Here is a 22579-nt window from a genome sequence, read left to right as displayed (position 1 = left end):
ATTTGCTTTTATTTGTGAAGTGCAATGTGAACTCGTACCACTAAGCATGCAGTGAGCATTTGCAGGAATGATGCATTATTCCTGGCTTAAGCACCATTGTGATTTCATTTACTGAATAACTCATAGCTATCCTTCACAGTTGCATTGTCATTCAGCAAACTTTCAAGATGAAGAGCTGTAATGCAGCACAAAATAAGTGGGTGGTTTATTGATGATCCATAGTTTAATGCCAATGTCATTCCTTAAAATAAATCACTTCTATACAGTCGAATAGTTTTTCTTACTTCTACACGTCCTGCACTTAATCAGTTTTATTCAGAATGTACAAGCAAATGTGGACTTTCACTTAAGTAAAAACTGCTTAAAAATATTAGTTATGATGCTTCATTTCAATAAGTGACAGACTCATCCCAGATCCATCACTATGCTTTGGTTATTTAATTCTGCACTGCTGCCTCTGAATAGGCTTCAAAATATGTATATTCCAATAATATCCAGCATGTCTTGTATTTTTCTTCATGTTATATGATTATAAATATCATATAAAAATAACTTCATTTTTGTTTTGAATTTGTACAGCAATTTTTTTAAAAAAAGAAAATATGAATGAAAGGCAATAGAGGCAGATGAGTAAAAATATTTTGAGATTAAAAATTGAAAGAATGGTTCCTAAACCCTGAAGTCGTAAATAAGCCAAGATTTGTAGTGTTCCTGGAAAATATTTAAATGAGAACAACAAGGAGTTGAATGCTGCATTTTGCTTTGTTTTTATCAAGTTAAATCTAGTAGTCTGCTGTGATGGCTTGTGTGTAACAAACAATTCATACAGATTGCTATTTATATTGATTTTTAAGTTGAGCTAGACAATGCTTGTTTTCAGAATCTGTGTTTTCAGTAAGGTTGACATTATTGCCTTTCACAGTTGTCTTTGAGGTGGTTATTAACTGCTGCTGGCTGCATGATAGCTTGTAGTAGTTAAGAGACCGAATAAGACTCAATCATATTGGTGAGCATCAGAAGCAACACATAGGCCAGACTAGCTAAAACAGCAGAATTCTTTCTCAGAAGAATATTAGCAAAGTAGTTGGGTTTTTAGTACAATCAAATAGCTTGGAAGGTACTTTTGTAACTGATAGCATTATTATTATTAATTCATATTCTCAATCAATTCAATGTGTCCAGGCCTCCATGTTGCTGGCCCAGTAATATCAGCCGTAGCGTTGATCAAGGAAGATGCAGTGGAATCTATTTATCTGAGAGCAATTTACCACAGTTGCTGTTTCCACAAAATGATTCTTGCCCTCCCTGGTTTGATTCTGAAAGAGTTTTGAATGAATCTGGAGCTACCTTTCATACAAAGCACTACTGAGGCAATGCCATTTTAACATTTACTAAAAGGATGTTGATAGCTTTTGATTAGGTAAAGATATTAATGGTTTCAGAATCAAGGCAGGGAGATTGAATAAAGTCTTGGTTTTTAAAGGTTGTATTTAATATTGAAACGTGCAGATCACATGTCACCATTGAACGATAATCAGCTGATTTTTTTTCCATCTTCCTTACTTCAGGGCCATTGGGAATAATTGTTGAGCCACTGTTTAAAAAGTGCATTGAATGAAACTTGTCCAATTGTTAAAAATTTGCTGAGACTTCTGACCTTTAATTCTTTGGTATTATGCTACATACTGAATTACTCCATAATACAGAGACAACGTCAGAAGTTTGTAATGGCAAAATTGTTGCCTTGTGATCTAATTATTAGAATTATTTTTCCTTCAAAAATTTTGCACTAAAATGTTAAAACCACCATCAGACATGAGGAATTAATGCTTTGGTTATTTCAACTACATAAGATCAAAACCACTGTTGATGAAATCCAATCCATTTACTGATTTAATTTTAGCTTAATGTTGTGAACAGAATGTGTCAAATAAACTTTATGGAATCCAGTTTTAATCCCACTGATGATATTGCCAGATACTTTTAACACATCGATGCTGGTGAATTATGGAATAAATATAATAGCTGAGGTGACAATTCACAAGGTTCCTTACTGAGCCATTTGCCGATTTTTTTATTAGTGCAGCAGTAAATTTTTCAAGCAGAAAGCTGCTGGATATAAAAACAGAACTTCCTAGAAATGGTCAGACACAATCTTTGGAGAGAGAAACAGAGTTAACCTTTCAGGTTGATTTCTGATTTTATTTGTAATAAAATTTCAGGTAGAAAAAGCTTATGTACATTGAAATTTTCAAGTATGTGTTGCTTCAAAGTACATTGAAGTATGGAATTTGTTTAGTATGTGAATATCTTAATGTCACTCCTGGATATGTCTCTTTATTTGCAGTAATTGTTGAATCACTGAAGGATATGCCACCAGTGAATGAAGAAACTATCATTTTCAAAAAGAACAGGAACTCAGTGGGGCAGGTAATTAACAATTAAAGATTAACAATTAAAAAATTAAAAATAAAAAGAACAATTAATGTTTGATAAGGCATAACATTCTGCAACACTGTTCCTGGATTTTCTAATGTTGTAAGTATATATTTCCTTTATATTTTGCTAAGGGAAAGGTTCTTACACTGAAACTACAATTTAGTTAAACAAAGTGGTTCATTGCCAGAATTAGAAGCTGTGGTCATGTATGGCTTAATTTAAATTTAAAGATGATTGTTGCTAAACCATTTTTTCTTTGCCTTGGATAAGTTAACACGACTGGAACAAAGGTTTAAAACACTATTTATTCTGGTGACTAGGAGCTTTAGAAAGGTCGGATTCTGGGTCAACATCATTCATTACTGAATTCAGTATGGTAGAATGAGGATTATATCACATACTGCTTATTGCCCACTGCTATTTTGTGCTGAGTGTAGCAGACTAAGTGATGATACTATTCATTATTCGATACTTTTAGATAGTTGAGAATTGTTATGCAGGAAATGGATGAAGGGAAGACAGGTCAGTGTCAACCATAGTATGGTGAGAGGTGGGCATCATGTAGTACTGAATATAGCAGGACAGTGGGAGACTGGCATCACTGAACAATGAGTATAGTTGCTCAACTGGTGCTTAATATAGCTTGATGGATTAGGGTCATTATTCAATGGAGGCTCAGTAGGTGCTTGAGTGGCAATAAAAATAAAGTACTGGATGCATAATGGTAACGTTAAATGCAGTATACAGTGAGTGGTTGAGAGCCATTTTTGTGTGCTGAAAATATCAAAATAAGTGAGAAGCATCATTGAGTACTGTGGATGCATGAGGTACAATTCCAAATCAACTTCAGTAAAGCATACAATAAATTAGAAACACACGTTGCACAGTGTAAGATTTAGAGGGATAAGTGTGAATCCGGCACAATTAGATGCTTACTGAGTGTTGAATTCAATGGGTACGAGATCTGGCTTCCAGTGGGGATAGTAGTAGCGTACTAAGCTACAAGGGTGTATAGCAAAGATAATTTGGTGGAAAACTAAAGAATCCCAGTGTTCTTGTACAAAAATCTATCATGTGGAATACCATTGAGCATGAATTCTTTATTATGAGCAATATGGTGCCACTGATAAGCTTCAAAGGTGCCTTCCTAATTTGATTCTTTCTTTAAAATACCTGGCTGCCATGGTAGGCTTTGTGAAACATTTTTCTTGGCCCCAGAACTTTGGAATAAATTGAAATAATTATAAAGATGAGGGGACAGGATATCTCTGTGTGGATTGGGAGAAATGTGAAGATGTTGAGGGCTTTTCCTTTATGCTTGGCTTAACTTGTGGAACAGGATATAGACATATAGCTAATGTGGGTGTATGCAGAAGTCAGAATGCAGCTGGCTGAGTTTAGTGTGGAGGCTAATGTTGCCAATTCAATTACAGCACATGATAAAACACACCAGACAATGACTTTGCCTAACAACTATACTTTATTAATCACAATTGATTCAAACAACTCAAATATTCACCATGTATATTCACACAATCACTAAACTCTTCAGTTTCACAGCTCAATAAATTACTAGCACAGCTCGTTAGTTTGCTTTCACAACTTCCAAAACCCACTACTTGCATTCAGATATTACCCACTCTTGATCAACTTGGCTGGAGTTCGATCTTGGTGAGTTCTTCTCTGAGTCCCTGACTCAGGGTTGTCTTTTTCAGCAGTTGGCCTCCGGAGTCACTGCTGCTGGTCATCTTGTAAACCAACTCTTATACATTTCTTCACATACCTCCAAAACATTGCTTAGTTCTTTATTGCCTTTAAACAGCCTTAATTCCAATCCTTCTGTGTATGAGCATGTGTTTCCTTAACTTCAAATCAGTGCCATCCTACAATTTTTCTTAATCATTTGGTTTCTAAAGTACAGAAGTGTTTATTTGAGATTTGTAATCTATCAAATAGTGCTTTTCCACAAGGTCAGGTCCCAAGCACCCCTATCTCATTCTGTCTTCCAGATAGCTCACAGTGGGATATTTACGATGGGATAGTCCACAGGGCTGTAAAGCTGTCTCAGCTACGTTCTCACTTGATACTGTCCAGGTGTTGATTATGTTAACTTCATTCACTGTACCCCTTTGTTCTGTGGTTTCCAACATCTCTTCCTGGGCATCAGAGTATCCTCCCAAAGCCTGATGGGATACTTGACATCGTTCTGGCTGCTTCACTAATATCACTGTGTAATAAAGAGAAGAAGAATGATGGATACATCTGTAATAATTGCTTTGATCTCTGGAATAGAGGGATAGAGAGGAATTTCTTACATTTATTTTTCTCTTGAACTGTTCTGTGAATTTTTGAGTGTGATTCCTTTTCTCAGGAGGTTATGTGCTCAGGGGATGGAACTCTGGTTTAGATATGTTGTGGCGGGTTCAATGGATTAGCTTATCTTTTACCATCTGTAGTTTTGTGTTTTTTTTGGAAGAATCACTGGAATATAATGGTATGGTGTATTCTTTAATGATTTCTGAGCTTGGTGGGCATTATTATTCTTTGTCAAGTATTGTGAATTTTTTATTTCAAGTTCTAAATCTCTTTCTATGATAGTTTAAGGCTGCTAGGCATGGAATGTGCATTAAATAATATATTATAAAAATATTGTTATGAATCTCTTGATGCTTTCAGTTAACTGTAAAGTCAGCATATCTGTTAGGTGTGTCATTTATTACCTCTAGGTGCGTGACTTTATTCATAAAGCAATACATCTCAATGCTGCACCCAGGGGATTTTCTCTGCCTGGTAGAATCATTTTGACACAAGAGCAATGACTAAATATTTCCATAAAAAAAACTTAAGATTAAAAAGTCTTGAAAGTTGGTTACTGCAGCAAATCATTTCTATTTTTTGAACTGAAAATGAGGCTTTTATGTAAACTATATTAATTATTGTTCAATACACAGATACTCTGCTTGCTGTCCTGCAATAATTATTTGAGCCTGTTTGAAGTGGATATGAAATGATAATTAAAATGGAAAATGGGGTAGCCAAAGGAAGAATTTTCAGTACTTTTTTTTAATGTATACAGCTGTTAATTTTCTAGAAATTGTGTAAATAGCCAGTGACTCCTTATCTGAAATTGGACAATTAAAATGGGCTGCAGAATGATGCCCAATTATGGGAATTGCCTAGTCAAATTGAATGATGCTGTAATTTGACTAAGAAATTATCACAAATATGTTTTGCCCCAGGCTAAATCAATTTTTCAATTGTTTGATACTGTAAAGGACAGTTTCTAGCACATTATATGTAATGCTATTTTTTGAGTGTTTGCCCTTGTTCCTTTATTTAAATTTTGGCAGTTGTCACTGTATTAGTATTTTTGTCTGAGTATTCTTCATTGACTTGCCAGTTGTGTGGCAGACAATTGTACTTCCTGTAGGACAGTGGTTTCTTGTGAGTGACTGATACATCCATTAGTTTATTTGGCACTTTGAACCCCTGACCATTGTGGGGATAAGAAAGCAAACTCATAAGTATGTCTGTAAGATAAGTTTAAAGAAAATAATTTGTGAAAACGACAAGGAGGATATGAAGGGACATGCTTAGGTTAAGTAAATAGGCAAAGATCTGACAAACAGTGTACAATGTGAAATTCCTTTTCGAAGGAAAAAAATAAAACAAGTATGTTATCTAAATGAGGGATTGCAGAGCTCAGATACAGAGGGATCTGGTGTCCTTGTGCATAATTCACAAAAGGCTAGTATGAAGGTATTGCAATTAGGAACACTAAAGGTAATGGCTTATTGCTAGGGAGATTGAATGCAAAAGTGGGGCTGTTATGCCTCTATTTAGGACATTTGAAGCACCGGTCTGCTTATTTAAGGAACAATATAAATACATTGTATGCAATTGTGCGATGGTTTATTGGAATAATACCTAGAATGGGTGGGTTTCCTTAAAAGGAAAGGTTGGACAACTAGGCTTGTATCCATTAGCGTTTAGAAGAGGGAGAGAAATTGATTGAAGCATGAGGTCTTCAAACATTTTTAAAGTAGAGGTAGATTATTGGTAAGTGACTGTGCTGGACAGCAATGTGGAATTGAGGTTATAGTCAGATCAGTCATGATCATTTAAATGGCAGTGCAGGCTTGAGGGCCAAGTAGCCAACTCCAATTCTTAATTCATATGTTTGTACTTTGGAAAAGATTTCCTCAATGTTTTAGAACATAGAACAGTGCAGCACAGTGTGGGCCCTTCGGCCCACCATGTTGTGCCAATTTATATAAACTTCTCCACAATCAATCTAATCCTTCCATCCTACACAGCCCATAACCCTCCATTTTTCTTACTTCCATGTGCCTATCTAAGAGTCTTTTAGATGTTCCTGTTGTATCAGCCTCTATCATCACCCCTGACAGTGCATTCCAGGCACCCACCACTCTCTGTGTACAAAAAAACAAAACACGAAACACCTACCTCTGACATCTCCCCTAAACTTTCATCCACTCACCTTAAATGGATGTCCTCTGGTATTGGCCATTGCCACCCTGAGTAAAGAGGTGCTGGCTGTCTACTCTATCTATGCCTCTCATAATCTTGTACACCTTTATCAAGTCACCTCTCATCCTCTGTCGCTCCAAGGAGAAAAGCCCTAGCTCACACAACCTTTCCTCATAACACATGTTCTCTAATCCAGGCAGCATCCTGGTAAATCTCCTCTCTAAAGCTTCCACATCCTTCCTAAAATGAGGCGACCAGAACTGAACACAGTACTCTCTAAGTGTGATCTAACCAGTTTTAGGTGATTGATATGAAATTGGAATTTATATTTTTCTTGTTGAGAAAATATCTTGAATTGAAAATATTCTACTGTATATTTCTGCATGTTTCATCCAAATAACACTACAATTTGTTCTATGAACTCAATAACACCAGTAACATTCTTGCTGTTTTCTTGTGTCTATAATTGTAAAGAACGCAACTAGCTTGTTTCATTTGTCTCTTTTAATTAACAGGTGTTTGAAGTGTTTGGTCCAGTTTGTCATCCGTTCTATGTTCTACGATTCAATTCTCCTGAAGATATTGTTGCAAAGGGAATTGAGCTGCAGGAGTTGTTATATTTTGCACCTGCAGTGAAAGATTTCACACAGTACATCTTTGCAGAGCAACTGAAGAGGTAAGTTAATTACCAAACATTTTGCAATTCAGAACTTGTTTGGTAAAAGAAGGAATTACCCTTAATCCACCAATTTTGTTTTCCAATTTTATCTTGCTAAGTGTTTGATGATGTTGTCCAGCTATAATTATTTAAAAGTGAAGAATGCTATTCAGTATCATTACCTTACTGGATTGTCTCTATAATATTTATGGACCAAATTGGGAAAATAAGAATTTCAAAATAAAGAGTTAACTTCAGTGATCCAGATGTTTTTTATATTAACAATTTAAAAGTTGTGCATGGGATTTCTCTTCCAAGTTTATATAAACTTTGTATGAAACAACATACAGTCCAGTGCTAAAAGTTTCCATTGATTTGAATGTTATCTTCTCACCTTAGATTGAGCATTATTTTGCTCAGTATGTTTTGGTGAATTCTCTCTTAGCAGATTTTAAGATTCATTAATATATGTTGGAAAGTTAGTTTTGAGTACCTGAATAAATGCATTGTTGTTGATGAGTTTTGAGATTCAAGGCATGTGTTAGTGAATGTTTCTTTGTTCCACTCAGAGAGATGCATGCATCCCTGGCAACTACTGTCTTTATTGCCCATCACTTATTGCCTCTGAGAGGTTTCTATCTTGAATTGTTGCATCTGTATTGAGTTACTGCCAGTGCTGTTGGGTTGGAAGTTCCATTGCCAAAGTCACCAGAGATAAATGTCCTTCAGCTCTTCTTAAGAATACAAGAGCCAGAAGCAGGAACAGGTCATCCATCGATCTGTTTTTGAATGAATACAATGGCTGTGAATCTAGGGAGCTCCAGGTAGAGAATTTTAAAGGTTCACCAGCCTCTGAATGAAGAAATTTCTCCTCATCTTGGCCTACCCCATATTTTGAAACTGTGTCCCCTGATCCTAGACTCAGTCAGGGGAAACAGCTTCCCTATATTTAGCCTGTCAAGCACTTAAAGAATTTTGTACGTTTTGATGAGCTGTCCTCTCATTCTTCTAAACACTGGAGAAAAAATTTCAGCTCCTTAATCCCTTCTCATATGGAAACCCTATCAAACTGAACCGGTTAATTGGATCTTTGCTATGCTCCCTCTAGCCCAAGTACATCCTTTTTTGGATAAGGAAATGAAAACTGCACACAGTACTACGGGTACAGTCTCACCAGGTCCTATGCAATTGCAATAAGACTCATTTACACCTGTTTTCAAATCTTCTCATAATAAAGGATAACATACCATTTGCCCTTTGAATCACTTCCTGCATGTGCATGTGGGTCTTCAGTGACTTGTGGACACAAACACACTCGGGTCCCTTTGAACATTAACATTGCCCAATCTCTCACTGTTTTAAAAATACTTCACTTTTTTATGTGCACCAAAATGAACAGGCTTACATTTTTTTACATTGTATTCCATCTGACAGATTCTCAATCACTTATCCCTATCTCCATGAAGTATTTTTACATCCTCCTTTACTCAATCCCACTTAGTTTAATATTGTCAGCAAACTTGGAAAAATGATATTTGGTCCCCACAACCAAGTCATTGATGTGAATTGGATAAGCTGGGGCTCAACCACTGTTCCCTGTGGTACCCAAATAGTAACAGCTTGCCAACCTGAGAATACTCTGTTTATTGCCATTCCACTCTTTGCTTTTTGTTCAATAGCCAATTCTCAGTTGGTGTCATTACATTACCCCTGTTCCACATCGTCTAATCATATTGACCAACTTCCTGTGCAAGACCTTATCAAAATCCTTCCAAAAATCCATGTACAGGATATTCACTGGTTTCTTATTTTCTCTGCTAGTCACCTCCATAAAGAACACCAGAAGATTAGTTTTAAATTCTGGAGAGGGTTGGATTAGATGAGGTGAATATCTCTGATAGAGTGAGGCCAGTGTTGCAGTGTTGATAAACTGTTGATGAAGCCATCTGTTTGATAGGTTAATGAGGGCATTTAAAGTTAGGAAAACAAACAGACATCTGGAAGCTCTGAAATCCAGGAAACACACAGCAGATCAGGCATAACTGTCAGTGAAGAATGCAGTACCTAGTTACTATGAGAGATAGATAGTCCACAGTATGAGGAGCAGCGCTTCATCTTCCATCTGAGAACATTGCAGCCTTTTGGACTCTGTCAAATTCTACTGCTTCAGGTAACATGCTTTCTCCTTCAGTTTCATTTTGGGCCCATTTTATAGATCACCCATTTGCAATATTGGCTCAGGTTTTCAATTGCCATTAGCACAACCTGACCTGCTGGGCATTTCTTATTTCTTACAGCTCTACATTTTGCAGCTTTTATGTTCCTTTGCGTTTATGGTTTTCTGACTGTCCTCATTTCATAACTTTGTTCCCCTGTTTGTTTTCACTCTCTCTGCTTCTCTAATTTTGTCTCGTGCTCTCTCTCTCTCGCATACTCTGTCTCTCTCCCTTTATTTTAAATGTCCTCATTAATCTATCAGACAGGTGGCTTTATCAACACAGCAGCACTGACCTTGCCCTATCAGATATATTCCCTTTAACCTATCCCAACCTTATCTGCAACTCAACTAATTTGTTTTCTTTTTCTAATTCAGACAGAGGGTTTTGTTTCACTTCCATGAATGCTGAGTGTTTCCACTATTTTCTGTTTTTAGTTAAACATGATTTTCCTTTCATAAGTCTATGTTAAAGTAGGATTCTCTAGGATTCTCCTATGTTTACCTGAGTGAGCAGACAGGACTTCAGTTCAGTCTCTCATCCAAAGGAAAGTATCTCCTGCAGAGCAGAACTCCCTAAGTATTGCATTAGATTGTCATTCTAGTTTTGTGCTCAAGGATCACTTTTGTGGCTTTTAACATGAGGAACAGTAAGTTAGTTGGATCCTTGAGCCTGCTGATCCAATCTTAGCTTCAATACCACTTACCCACTCTCGCCCTGTACCCTTTGACTCCCTTGTGATTTAGCTGTCTGTCCATCTCGGCCTCCACATCTTTTAAACTTATTTTTCTGAACTTATGTTAATAAAAGTGCAACCCACTCAAACTTTCTTCATACATCAGTCCTTTCCTCCCAGAAATCAACCTCATAAAACTTTGTTGCAAGTAAATCCTTGAATTTGAAGATCAAAACTACATAATAGTCCAGGTGCAGTCTCACCAGTGCCCTGTAATGTTGCATCAAAACCTCCCTACTTTTATATGCCTATCCCTTGCAATAAAAGTTAACATTCCTATAGCCTTACTAATTTCTTACTCCCTGAATGCCAACCCTTTGTGACCCCAGATGCACCAGGAACACCAGATTTCATTGCACTGCAACATTTTGTAGTTTCACTCCATTTAAATAATAATTTGCTTTTCTTGGATTCATCATTATTTTCCATTTTGGTTAAATTGTTGGTATATTTAACCACTTCACAATCTAATTGTGGGATAATGAAAACTTGACATAGTAAGATTTAGTTTAGCTCGTATGTGTTTCTAGGATTGCATACAAATGCTTTCCCAAGGTATTTTTTTTAATATTAAAAATGAATCCCATGCAGTGGGAACAGTGGCCTGGAAAGTCAGTTGTACCCAATGAGGAGTATGTTGCCGTTACCATGGTGCCTAATGATTAAAATTTTCAGTCACAATAACAAGGGTGTTTTTTTTTTCTCTCGTGCTTCCTTTCTTAGCACAGGGCATAGTCATAACGACATTTTCAGTTGAATTTGCACAGCTGCCAACAGGTAGCAACATTGCCAGAGCTCACGTTCTTAAAAATAACCCATATAACTTGTATATAACACTGCTTCAGGCTGTGGTCTAACCAGTGTTGCATACAGAAAATAAAAGAAAGCATCGCATGTGCCTTTGTAGCTATCTTATTAACCAATCCCTTTTGTAGACAAGCTGTCCTGTCCATTTGTTGATCTCCTATTTATTGTGTATTTTTGACTGGTTGCAGCTCCCCAAATGTACTGAATCACACTTCTGTGGATTGATTCCATTTGCCACATTTCTACCCAACTGATGAGTTCATTGATATCCTTCAGTCCAAAGTTTTCATCGTTACTGTGAACCAAGTGGCCAGTTTAATTTCCTCTTTCATAATATTTTCCTACAATCTATAGTTTTCCTCCTTACTTTCAACCACATGGTCAATTTTTATATTATCTGCAAACTCTATTATAATCATGCTTGTATATTAGTTTTAAAAAATTATTATTCATTACTAACTGCAAAGGACCAAATACCAAACTCTGTGGAATCTCATTGGTATCAGCCTTCTAGTCAGCAAAACACCTATCAGTCATGACCCTTTGCTTCTTGACAATAAACTGGTTTTGGAGCCTGCCTTAAATCTCTGTAGACTGCATTAAAAGCTCTCCCATCATCAACCCTCAGTGTTACATATTCAAAAAGTTCTATCAAGTTAGTTGGATGCTAACTCCTCTTAACATTACATATGCATCAGTTAAGACAACGGTGCCCTGGTTTCACCTCACTAATGTGTCCATTTTTCTTGCAGTTCAAGGTTGCTAAAGATCAGCATCTGTCACTCCAGATATGGAAAGCTTCTCTTGGGTTCAGAGGCAATCTAGTTTTATGGGAATGGCAATTAGCATTGGCAGCAATCTGGGAGTTTTTGTGACAGTAATTCTGGGGCATAATAGATTCATGTACCTGGTAATCCAAGAGTTTGAAAAGCCTGTATTCCCCTCAGCATGGCAGATTTGTTCCTCACACTGTATGTTCTCAGGCAAGGACCTTGCTTGCATTTCACAGCCTAAAGTTGCAATTGGAAATTTCCATTTTCATGTTGAGCCCTATCGTTTTCCAGGGATAGGGCTCAACATGGGGATCCAACATGGATATCTGCTTCCCTGATGATGGAAAGACTGCACCCATCCAGTGACCAGGCAGCACTCATTGTAAGGGCATTGAGTTAGTAACAAGGCAGAAGGAAACCTGAATAGATTATCAATTGTTCAATAAGTTTTGTTTAGCTGTTGTTCATTTCTTTTGGTCTCAAAGGAATGAGCTTTTATGCAATGATATTTATTTAATTTTTCCATTCAATGAAACACTCAATGAAATGAGGAAATTGTGCAGGGCAATGAGTAATCTGTCCAATAAAGATGGACTGGTACAAACTGGAATTGGTTTATTATTGTCACTTGTTCCAAGGTACAGTGAAAAACTTGTCAAGCATACCTTTCGTATGGATCAATTCATTACACTGCATTGAAGTAGTACAAGGTACAAGGTAAAACAATACAGAATGCAGAGTAAAGTGTCACAGCTACAGAGAAGGTGCAATGCAGGTGGACAGTAAGGTGCAAGGTTATAATGAGGTAGATTGTGAGGTTAAGAGTTCATCTTATCATACTAGGGAAACATGCAATAGTCTTATAACAGCAAGACAGAAGCTGTCTTTGAGCCTGGTGGTACATGTTTTCTGGCTTTTGTATCTTCTGCCCGATGGGAGATGAGAGAATGTCCAGGGTGGGTGGGGTCTTGGATTATGCTGGCTGTTTTACCGAGGCAGCAAGAAGTCTAGACAGAGTCCATGGAGGGGAGGCTGATTTCTGGATGTGCTGGGCTGTGTCCACAACTCTGTGCAGTTTCTTGCAGTCTCGGGCAGAGCAGTTGTCACACCAAGCCTGATGCATCCAGATAGGATGCTTTCTATAGTGCATTAATAAAAGTTGGTGAATGTCAAAAGGGACATGCCAAATTTCTTTAGCCTCCTGAGGAAGTAGAGGCGCTGGTGAGATTTCTTGGCCGTGGCATCTATGTGGTTGGACCAGGACAGACTATTGACGTTCATTCCTAGGAACTTGAAGCTCTTGACCTCAGCACCATTGATATAGACAGGTGCATGTGCAAGTGCCCCTTCCTGAAGTTAATGACCAGCTCTTTTGTTTTGCTGACATTGAGGGAAACGTTTTTGTCATGACACCATGTCACTAGACTCCCTTTCTCCTTCCTGTATTCCGACTCATTGTTATTTGAGATCTGGCCCACTACGATGGTATCATCTACAAACTTGCAGTTGGAGCAGAATCTGGTTACGCAGTCATGAGTACATAGGGAGTAGAGTAGGGGCTGAGGACGCAGCCTTGTGGAGCACCAGTGTTGAGAATAATTGTGCTGGAAGTATTGCTGCCTATCCTTCCTGATTGCAGTCTGTTGGTCAGGAAGTTAAGGATCCAGTTGCAAAGGGAGGTGTTGAGTTAGGTGACAAGTTTGCTTGGAATCATAGTACCAAAGGCGGAGCTGTAGTCAATAAACAATCGTTTAAAGTAGGTGTCTTTCCTGTCCAGATGTCTTTGCTTTCCAAGTGCAACAGCAGTTCCTCGTGTAGTCCACAGCACTGGAATTAGAGATGCACTTCATTGCGATGCTAACAAAGGATAAGGCAGTATTGAAGTTTTGAGTGTAGTTCTCTGGCCAGTATATCCATCATGCCTGTTGATGAGAGAAGGCACTGTCACCTCCCATCACATGAGAGGATAGAAGATTAACTGCGCTGACAGGAGATGCAAATTTTATAGGGATTGATCCTGACACTTTCCACTGTTTCTGATAAACCATGAGGCTTGCATCAGAAATGTTCATGCATCGCTTGTTTATTGATAGCTCAAATGTAGCTGTATTACAGCAGTCTCTCCTCTCATTACTGCAGAAGCGAGAGTTACTTGAATCTCAATGTGGCCATTCTATTTCAAGAGACATGTTGTGACATTTTGCATCTGATTCACAGAGCAGTTACCATTAGAACAAGTTATTTACAGCGATCAAATGCTGAGAATCAATGGTACATAAGCCACCAACTTGTCTTCATTCCCAACACCATATCATCTTAAAGAATGGTCTTGAATTCAATGCTAATGAGGGCTGTGCCTCTGTGTTAACAAACCTATTGCTAAATCAACTTCAAATGTAGCTCACACATCCATTGAGCCAGATGATGCCAGGTCAAAAAGTATCACAATTAATTGATATACATAAGAATGCTTTACATAGGAACTCTTTGCAATGAAGAGGGTGATTCTCCCTATAAAGTAATATCAGTTATAACATGCATGATGGACTTGGGCTGATGTGAATCTAATCTGACAATTTGAGCAGCCATCATAGAAGATTCCATGGATGAGTGACATAATTGAGAGACAAAAGAACTGTACATGCACCCTGCTCATTTAGGGTCTGCCATCAGAACAGTAGTTTTGTGTCCGAGGACAGGAGCTATGCACAGGGCTAGGTGAACTTACAGTATATTCAATAAACAAGTCCGTCAGTCATAGGGTTGTACAGAACGGAAATAGGTCCACGCTGACTGAGATGCCTATCTATGCTAATCCCATTTTCCTGCATCTGGCCTGTATCCCACAATTGCTTTCCTAACAATGTACCTGTCCAAATGCCTTTTAAGTGCTTTGATTGTACCTGCCTCTACAACCTCTGGCAGCTTGTTCCATTTACTCACAACCCTCCTCAGGGTTGTGAAAACTTACTCCTCAGGTCTCCTTTAAATATTTCCCCCGTCACCTTAAACCTATGTCCTCTAGTTTTAGACTCCCCTATCCTTGGGGAAAAAAAGACTATGACTGTCTACCCTTTCTAAGCCCCTCATAATTTGAACCTCTGTAAGGTCGCCCCTCATCCTCCTGGTTGAACCTCTTCTGCACTTTCTAGTACTACCACATCCTTTCTACCATGTGGTGACTAGAACTGCACACAAATTTCCAAGTGTGGTCTAACCAATGTCTTGCACAGTTGCAACATGATGTCCTAACTCTTGTACTCAATATGCCTGCCTATGAAGGCAAGAAAGTAAAATGTCTTCTTTGCTACCCTATCCACTAGTGTTGCCATTTTCAGGGAGCTGTGAGCTTGCACTCCAAGGTCCGTCTCTACATCAACACTTCTAAGGTTCCCCTCTACATCAACACTTCTAAGGTCCCCATCAATTAGACCATTAGCTTAGTTCATCATGGAAACCAACCTCCCCTCCATTGACTCTGTCTACATTTCCTGCTGCCTCAGAAAAGCACCCAACATAATCAAAGATCCCTCCCACCCTGGTCATTCTCTTGTCTCCCCCCTTCCATTGGGCAGAATATATAAAAGCTGAAAAATGCATACCACTAGGCTCTGGGACAGCTTCTATCCCACTGTTATAAGACTATTGAATTGACCCCTTGTACGATAAAGATGAATTCTTGACCTCACAATGTACCTCATGGCTCTTGCACCTTAATGTCTACCTGCACTGCACATTCTCTGTAACTGTAACACTATATTTTGCATTCTGTTATTGCTTTTTCCTTGTACTACCTCGATGTACATGTGTTTTGAAATGATCTGTATGGATAGCATGCAAAACAAAGTTTTTCACTGTCTCTGTACATGTGACAATAATAAAGCAATTACTGTATGTGTATGGCCAGTATTAGATGACCCATAAGAAACTTCAGATGCTGGAATCTAGATGAAAAACCACTCTGATGCTGGAGGAACTCAGCAGGCCAGGTAGCATCTGTGGAGAAAAGCAGGTGGTCAACATTTCGGGTCAGGACCCTTCTTCAGGACTTGAAGAGGTCCTGAAGAAGGTTCCTGACCCAAACTGTTGACCTCTTGCTTTTCTCCATGGATGCTGCCTGGCCTGCTGAGTTCCTCCAGCATTAGATGACCCAAAATGCATTTTTAAGCATGTTTTTCGATTACTCTTGGCTGTGTGGTCTGCTGGAGGAAAGTTGTAAAGTTGGGCTATTGCTGTGTTGTTCTCAGATTCCATGGCATACACCTGATTTGAATTTTCACACACACATTATCTGGAAATTATCATTATGAATTTCTACTTTGGGAAAATACAATTTTCATTTGCATGATCGAGATCTAGAAGATAAATAAGGAAAAACTATTGTGTCTAGAAAGTGGTATACCATGTATGTTATAAGAATTTGTGAGAAATCAGATGTTTCTTGATAGTATGTCCATGTAAGTGGTCACTGTCACTTCTGCTGCACCTGCTGGTCTGACCTCCCACAGGCAGCTGTTGTGGGTGGTGTTGTGGTTGTTTTCCCCATTTCTCCTCTCCATTGTCTTTGTTCTTGTCCTCTTCTTTGTCATCCTTTGGCTCCTGCTGCTGCTCTTGCTGGAGGGTGTCAGGCAAGGGCTCTGACTATCTGCATGCTAAGTTGTGCTTTATGCAGCAGGTGATGATAAAATAGGTGACCCTATTCCGTAAGTATTGGAGGAAGACTGAGGGGTTCACGTGCATGGATCTAGGAAAATGTCAGGATATGTGACAAAGTGGTTAGAAAAATTTATGGTATCTTGGCCATCTTGAGCAAAAGTATTGAACGTGCAAGTAGAGACATTTTGCTGAACTTTCACACAACGATGGTTAGACCACAGCTGACTATATTTCCCAATTTGGTCACTGTACTTAGGATGTGAATGTTCTTGAGAGGGTGGAGAGGCCATTTCTCAGGATGGCTTCAGGGATGAGTGATTTTAGCTACAAGATTAGGTTTAACCATAGGAAATTGAGGGGAGATTTAATGGAGGTGTAAAAGATTATGAAAGGTTTACATTGAGGTGGAACAGAAAAAGCCAATTGATAGTTGAGGGCTAAGAAACATGGATTTAAAATTTTGGGCAAGAGATAATGAGGGATGTGAACAAGAACTTTTGTATGCAGTAAGTGGTAGTGATCTGGAACTCACTGTCCACATAAGTGGTGGAAGGAGAAATGACTAATAACTTGCATTGTTTTCTCTGGAGCGTTGGAGGCTGAGAGGCCACCTGATACAAATATATAAGATTACGAGAGACAGAGATATAGTCTTTTTCTCAGGGTGTAAATGTCAAGTACAAGAGGGCATAGCTTTAATGTGAGAGAGGGAAAGTTTAAAAGAGATTGCAAAGCAAGATTTCTTACACAGAGAATGGTAGGTGCCTGGAACATGCTGCTCAAAGTGGTGGAAGAAGGTACAATAGCAACGTTTAAGAGGCATTTAGACGGGCACAGGACAGGGGGGAATGGAGGGATACAGACCACGTACAGGCAGATGGGATTAGTTCGGATTGGCATCATGGTTGGTGTAGACATGGTGGGCTGGAGGGCCTGTTCCTGTGCTGCACTGTTCTATCAATGATTTCTAAAGGAAATCGATAGTCACTTGAGGGAAATGCATTCGCTGAGACTACGGAGACATAGTGGATGAATGAGACTGACTGGATTACTGTAGAGTGAGCCAGTATGGACTTGATTGGCTGAAAGCTTCTGTTGCATCATAATGGTTGCACCACATGAATCAGAAAATGCCTGATTGAATTTCCACAAGTGACCTGGAACTTGTCATTATCAATTTTCACTCTGGGGAAAGAAAATTTTCATTTGCGTAGCACTGAAGTAAACAGTGCTGCATGATCGAATATCTAGGCCATTATGCTTTTATCTCTAGTACTTGGCTTTGAATGCAGCCTGGGCCAGAGTGCCATTGTTGACAGCCTCTTGTTTACACATATCAAAATACTACTGCATGATTTTTACTGTAAGGAAAATAATCCTGGCTTCTTTAGGTGATCTACATAACTCCCTGCTGCTCTCCTCTTTCTTTGCACTTTCATTTAAAAAAAACTCCTCTGCACCCAAGCTCTTGACACATTTGCAAAAACCCAAATGGGGCTAAACAATTTATAAACGGTTAACATTAGGTCCCTTCTTCTGTGCCTCTACTTATCAAGTAGTGTTTTATTTTGTCTCCTAATCTCTTGTACTTTTGTTTCTGCCTCCATGCGCCTTCCAACATCTGTGTCTTCACTATGTATAGATTTCATTAATTTTTATCTAAAGTAGTCAAATGTTATTCCTTATGCTCTCTGCGTAATTAGTCTTTTTTTAAAAGTTCCACCTGTCTTTAATTTTTCTCACGTGGCCTCAATGCTTGTATTCGGAGATTGAGGAAGCACAGAAGGCTTTATCTAGACTTCTCATGAAATGGCAGGTATTTCTCTGATAAAATTGTACTTCTCTTATTATAATCCCCTTTCAATTGAAGTTAGACATGCATGTAAAGCGTTTGCTAATGTAACTTTATGCAGGATTGGATTTGCACTATAGCTTTGTTTCCTTTTCAGTTATTCAATGGGCCATTTGATGCAATCGATCCGTTTCCGCACTGCATAATCTATGCAATTTCATATATTGTATCTAAAAACTGATAAGAATGTGGAACTCATTACCTTGGAATAAGTTCATGTGTTTAAGGGAAAGCTTGTTACTCATGAGGGAGAAAGAAAAAAAGGATACACTAAAGCAGGGTGAGAAGTGTTTTACATGGAATTTAAACATGAAGATGGATCTGTTGCATTGAAGAGCGTTAATGCATTTAAGGGGAAACCAGGTAATTGCATGATAAAGAATAGAAGGATATCTTGATGGGGTTAGGTGAAGAAGAGTGCAAGAAGCCTCCTGGGGAGTAAAGACTGGGAGTGATCTTGCCGACTGAATTTCCTGTTGTTCTGCTTCATGAAGTTGATGCTTAGGATATAGAATCCAAGGTAATAAAACTAAGAGCATGAGATACTAAAACAATGGAGTAATGCTAAACATATGTAAATTATTGCATAGGTCATAACTTGAATATTGTATCCTTTAGGGCACCACTTTGAAAAATGTGGCAAGTTTGTGGAGAGTGATGGGGGAGGAGATTCATTTAAGATAATATTGAGAATGAAATATGTTGGATGTGAGAGAAACACAAGCATTTTTATTGGAATGGAAAAGGTCAAGAGGATATACGATATTATGAAGTCTGGGCAAGGTGGATTAGGTGGAAAAATTCCTAAGTTAGAGGGCATGAATTTTAAAACCATCACTTAAAACCATTAAAAAAAAGATATTTTTAATATGAGGCTTGTAAAGATTTAAAATTGCCTCCTAAAAACATTGTGGGGAGCAGGATCGATATTGTTTCCTGCATTGTCTGTCTCTATGGGATTTCTGTCATTTGGTTCCAGTGCTTCATTGGCAGTCCTTCTGAAGGTGATCCCACAATGGTCTTGGGGAGGGACTTTCAGGATTAACAATCAGTGGTGATGAAGGAATAGCAATAAGTCAACAGTGTGTATGACATGGAGAATGGGCAGATGGTGATGTTCTCATGTGCCAACTGCCCTTGTCATTCTTGGTGGTAAAGGTTCTCAACTATGCTGGATTAGCCTAGGCAAATAACTGCTGTGCATTCTGTAGGTGGTAGATTTTGCAACCACCGTACATCAGTGACAGAGGAATGAATATTTAGAGTAGTAGATAGGATATCAGTCAAACGAGTGTTTTGTCTGGATGAGCATTGTTGGAGCTATGGGGTTCTGATGTGCCTTGCTGGGGAGGAAAAGACTTTGGGATTTTAGGAGGTGAGTCACTGGTTACAGAATATTCAGCCTCTGACCTGCTCTAGTAGTCACAATATTTAATGTGGCTGGTCCAGTTGAGTTTGATCTGGACAACAGAAACTCGTACATCAAGCTGCTGTTCTTCGATTGCAGCTTGACGTTCATCACAGTCGTCCCATCCAGCCTCATCATCGAGCTTCCAGACCTGGGCCTCTGTACCTCCCTCTGCAACTAGATACTTGCCTTCCTCATTGGCAGACCTCAATCAGTGGGGATTGGTAACACCTCCTCCTCGCTGACCATCAACACAATGCTGCGTGCTCAGCCCCCTGCTCTACTCTATACACACATAACTGTGTGGCTAAATGCAGCTCCAATGCCATTTACAAATTCGCCAACACTACTGCTGTTGTTGGACGAATCACAGGTGGTGATGAGTCAACGTACCGGAACGAGAGAGGACACCTGATTTGAGTGGTGCCGCAACAACCTCTTGTTCAATGTCAATAAAACTAAAGAGCTGATTGTTGACTTCAGGATGAGGAAGGAGGACAAACATGCACCAGTCTACATTGAGGGATTGGCAGTGGAGAGAGTCAGCAGCTTTAAATTCCTGAGTGTTAACATGTCGGATGACCTGTCCTGGGCCTAGCACGTAGATGCAATCACAAGGAAGGTGCACCAGCATCTGTACTTTGGATGTTAAGGAGGTTTGGTTTGTCACTGAACATTCAAACAAACTTCTGCAGATGTGCTGTTGAAAGTATCCTGACTGGTTGCATCATGGTCTGGTACGGCAATTCAAATGCACAGGAACATAAGCTGCAGACAGTACATCAACCCAATACATCAAGGGCGCATCCTTCCCCACCATTGGTTGTACTACAGGAGGTACTGCCTCAAGAAGGCAACATCCATCATCAAAGATCCTCATCATTGGGCTATGCCATCTTCTCACAACTACCATGGAGCAGGAGGTACAGAAACCTGAAGTCCCACACCACCAGGTTCAAGAACAGCTACTTCAACCATTCATTTCTTGAACCAACCAGCATATAACCCTGATCACTAGAATTTAGCAACACTGTGACCACTTTGATCACTTTGCACTAAAATGGACTTTATTTTTTTGTTCTAATTATGTTTTTTTCTTGTAAAAATTGTATATAATTTATGTTTTTCTTGTGAATGCTGCTTATATGATGCTATGTGCCTGTGATGCTGCTGCAAGTAAGATTTTCATTACACCTGTGCCTACATGTATTTGTGCATATGACAATTAAATTTGACTTTGACTTTTTGGTGACCCACAGGATGTTGATGGTAGTGGACTGATGATACTAACATTATTCACATCAAGAGTGTGTGGTTAGACAGCCTCTTGTTGAAGGTGATCAATAGTGGCTGTTACTTGCCACTTATCAGCCCTTGCTTAAATGTTATCTAAGTCTTGCTGTACGCAGACATGAACTTCAGAATCCCGAAGTATTTTATATTTACATTAAAAACGAGGGTAACTAGGGAGTGGGTAGGACCACTCAAGGATAAAGGAGGGAATGTATGCCTGGAGCCAGAGGAAGTGGGCAAGGTAGTAAACAAGTACTTTGCATCAGTATTCAACATAGACGTGCTGTGCTTTTTTACGTACTTCTGAGGGGGTTTAAAAATCAACTGCGTTGGTTTGTCGGAACTAAATGGCCACAATGGATAAAGATGGCAGATTTTTTTCTCATGACGAGTTTTGTAAATCAGATGAATGTTCACAACAATCTACTTGTTTTGTGTACTTCATACCGAGTGAATTTTTTTACTTTTGGATTGTAAACTGAATTTGAATTCATCAAGTGCCATCGTGGCTTTAAAACTTGGGTCTCTGAATTTCTAATCCAGACTTTAGGATTACTTGTTTTTAATTTAGCAGGTGTGCCACTGCTATACCCTTAGTCTGCTTGATCTTATCAGACAAAGGGTCAGCTTCCACATGTAGACTGCCAGCACTGTGATGTATTTATCTTGATCTTTCTGCTGCTATCAGATTTCTTGTTCAAGGTTCAGGTGTATATGAACCCCAATACAATTAAATATTGAGAAGACTGATATATTCATTATTTTCCTGCTGTAAACATTGGCCACTACATCTTGGCCTTAGTTGAAAACTCCTTTAAGACTTCACCTCTGACAATGCAACTACTGTGGAAGGTCAACCTATATTTTTTGTACTTGCGTCTCCAGAGAGAAATCCTTGACTATTCTATTCTTTAGTCAGCTTTAGGCTTTCTTCTCTGTTATCCCATCCATCATTCTTCATGAAATATTATGACTTGCTCCTCGTCTCACTCCAAATCCTGTTTCATGAGGCATTTCTGTCCTGTCTGATCTAATGTTTGCAATTTCAGGTTTTCATTCTAATGTTTAAATTTCTTCACAGCTTCATCCTCCTTATCAATAAAACTACTCATGCAATAATCACCTTTGAATTTGACTGCAGTGCTTAGGTTGCTAACAGGAGGAAAGGGAGGTAAGTTGTAGGGAGACTCAAATGTGTAAATAGATTTTCAATTTGCAAACTTTAGTCTCGCTGTGTTTTTCTTTTCTCC

At 38.7% G+C, this 22579-nt stretch overlaps 1 protein-coding gene across 1 annotated transcript in view; it reads left to right on the top strand.

The window, feature by feature from the left end:
* The window catches only part of LOC127586643 (H/ACA ribonucleoprotein complex non-core subunit NAF1-like), a 74788-nt gene that overhangs the window by 12578 nt on the left and 39631 nt on the right, over positions 1-22579 (top strand). The window contains exons 2-3 of the mRNA XM_052044762.1: positions 2348-2430; positions 7446-7606. Coding sequence (XP_051900722.1) covers positions 2371-2430; positions 7446-7606 — 221 coding nt within the window. The 5' untranslated portion in view covers positions 2348-2370. The remainder of the gene's footprint in view (positions 1-2347; positions 2431-7445; positions 7607-22579) is intronic.

This window comes from Pristis pectinata, chromosome 2, assembly GCF_009764475.1.
Source record: "Pristis pectinata isolate sPriPec2 chromosome 2, sPriPec2.1.pri, whole genome shotgun sequence".
NCBI lineage: Eukaryota > Metazoa > Chordata > Chondrichthyes > Rhinopristiformes > Pristidae > Pristis > Pristis pectinata.
This window is presented reverse-complemented; position numbering and strand designations above follow the sequence as displayed.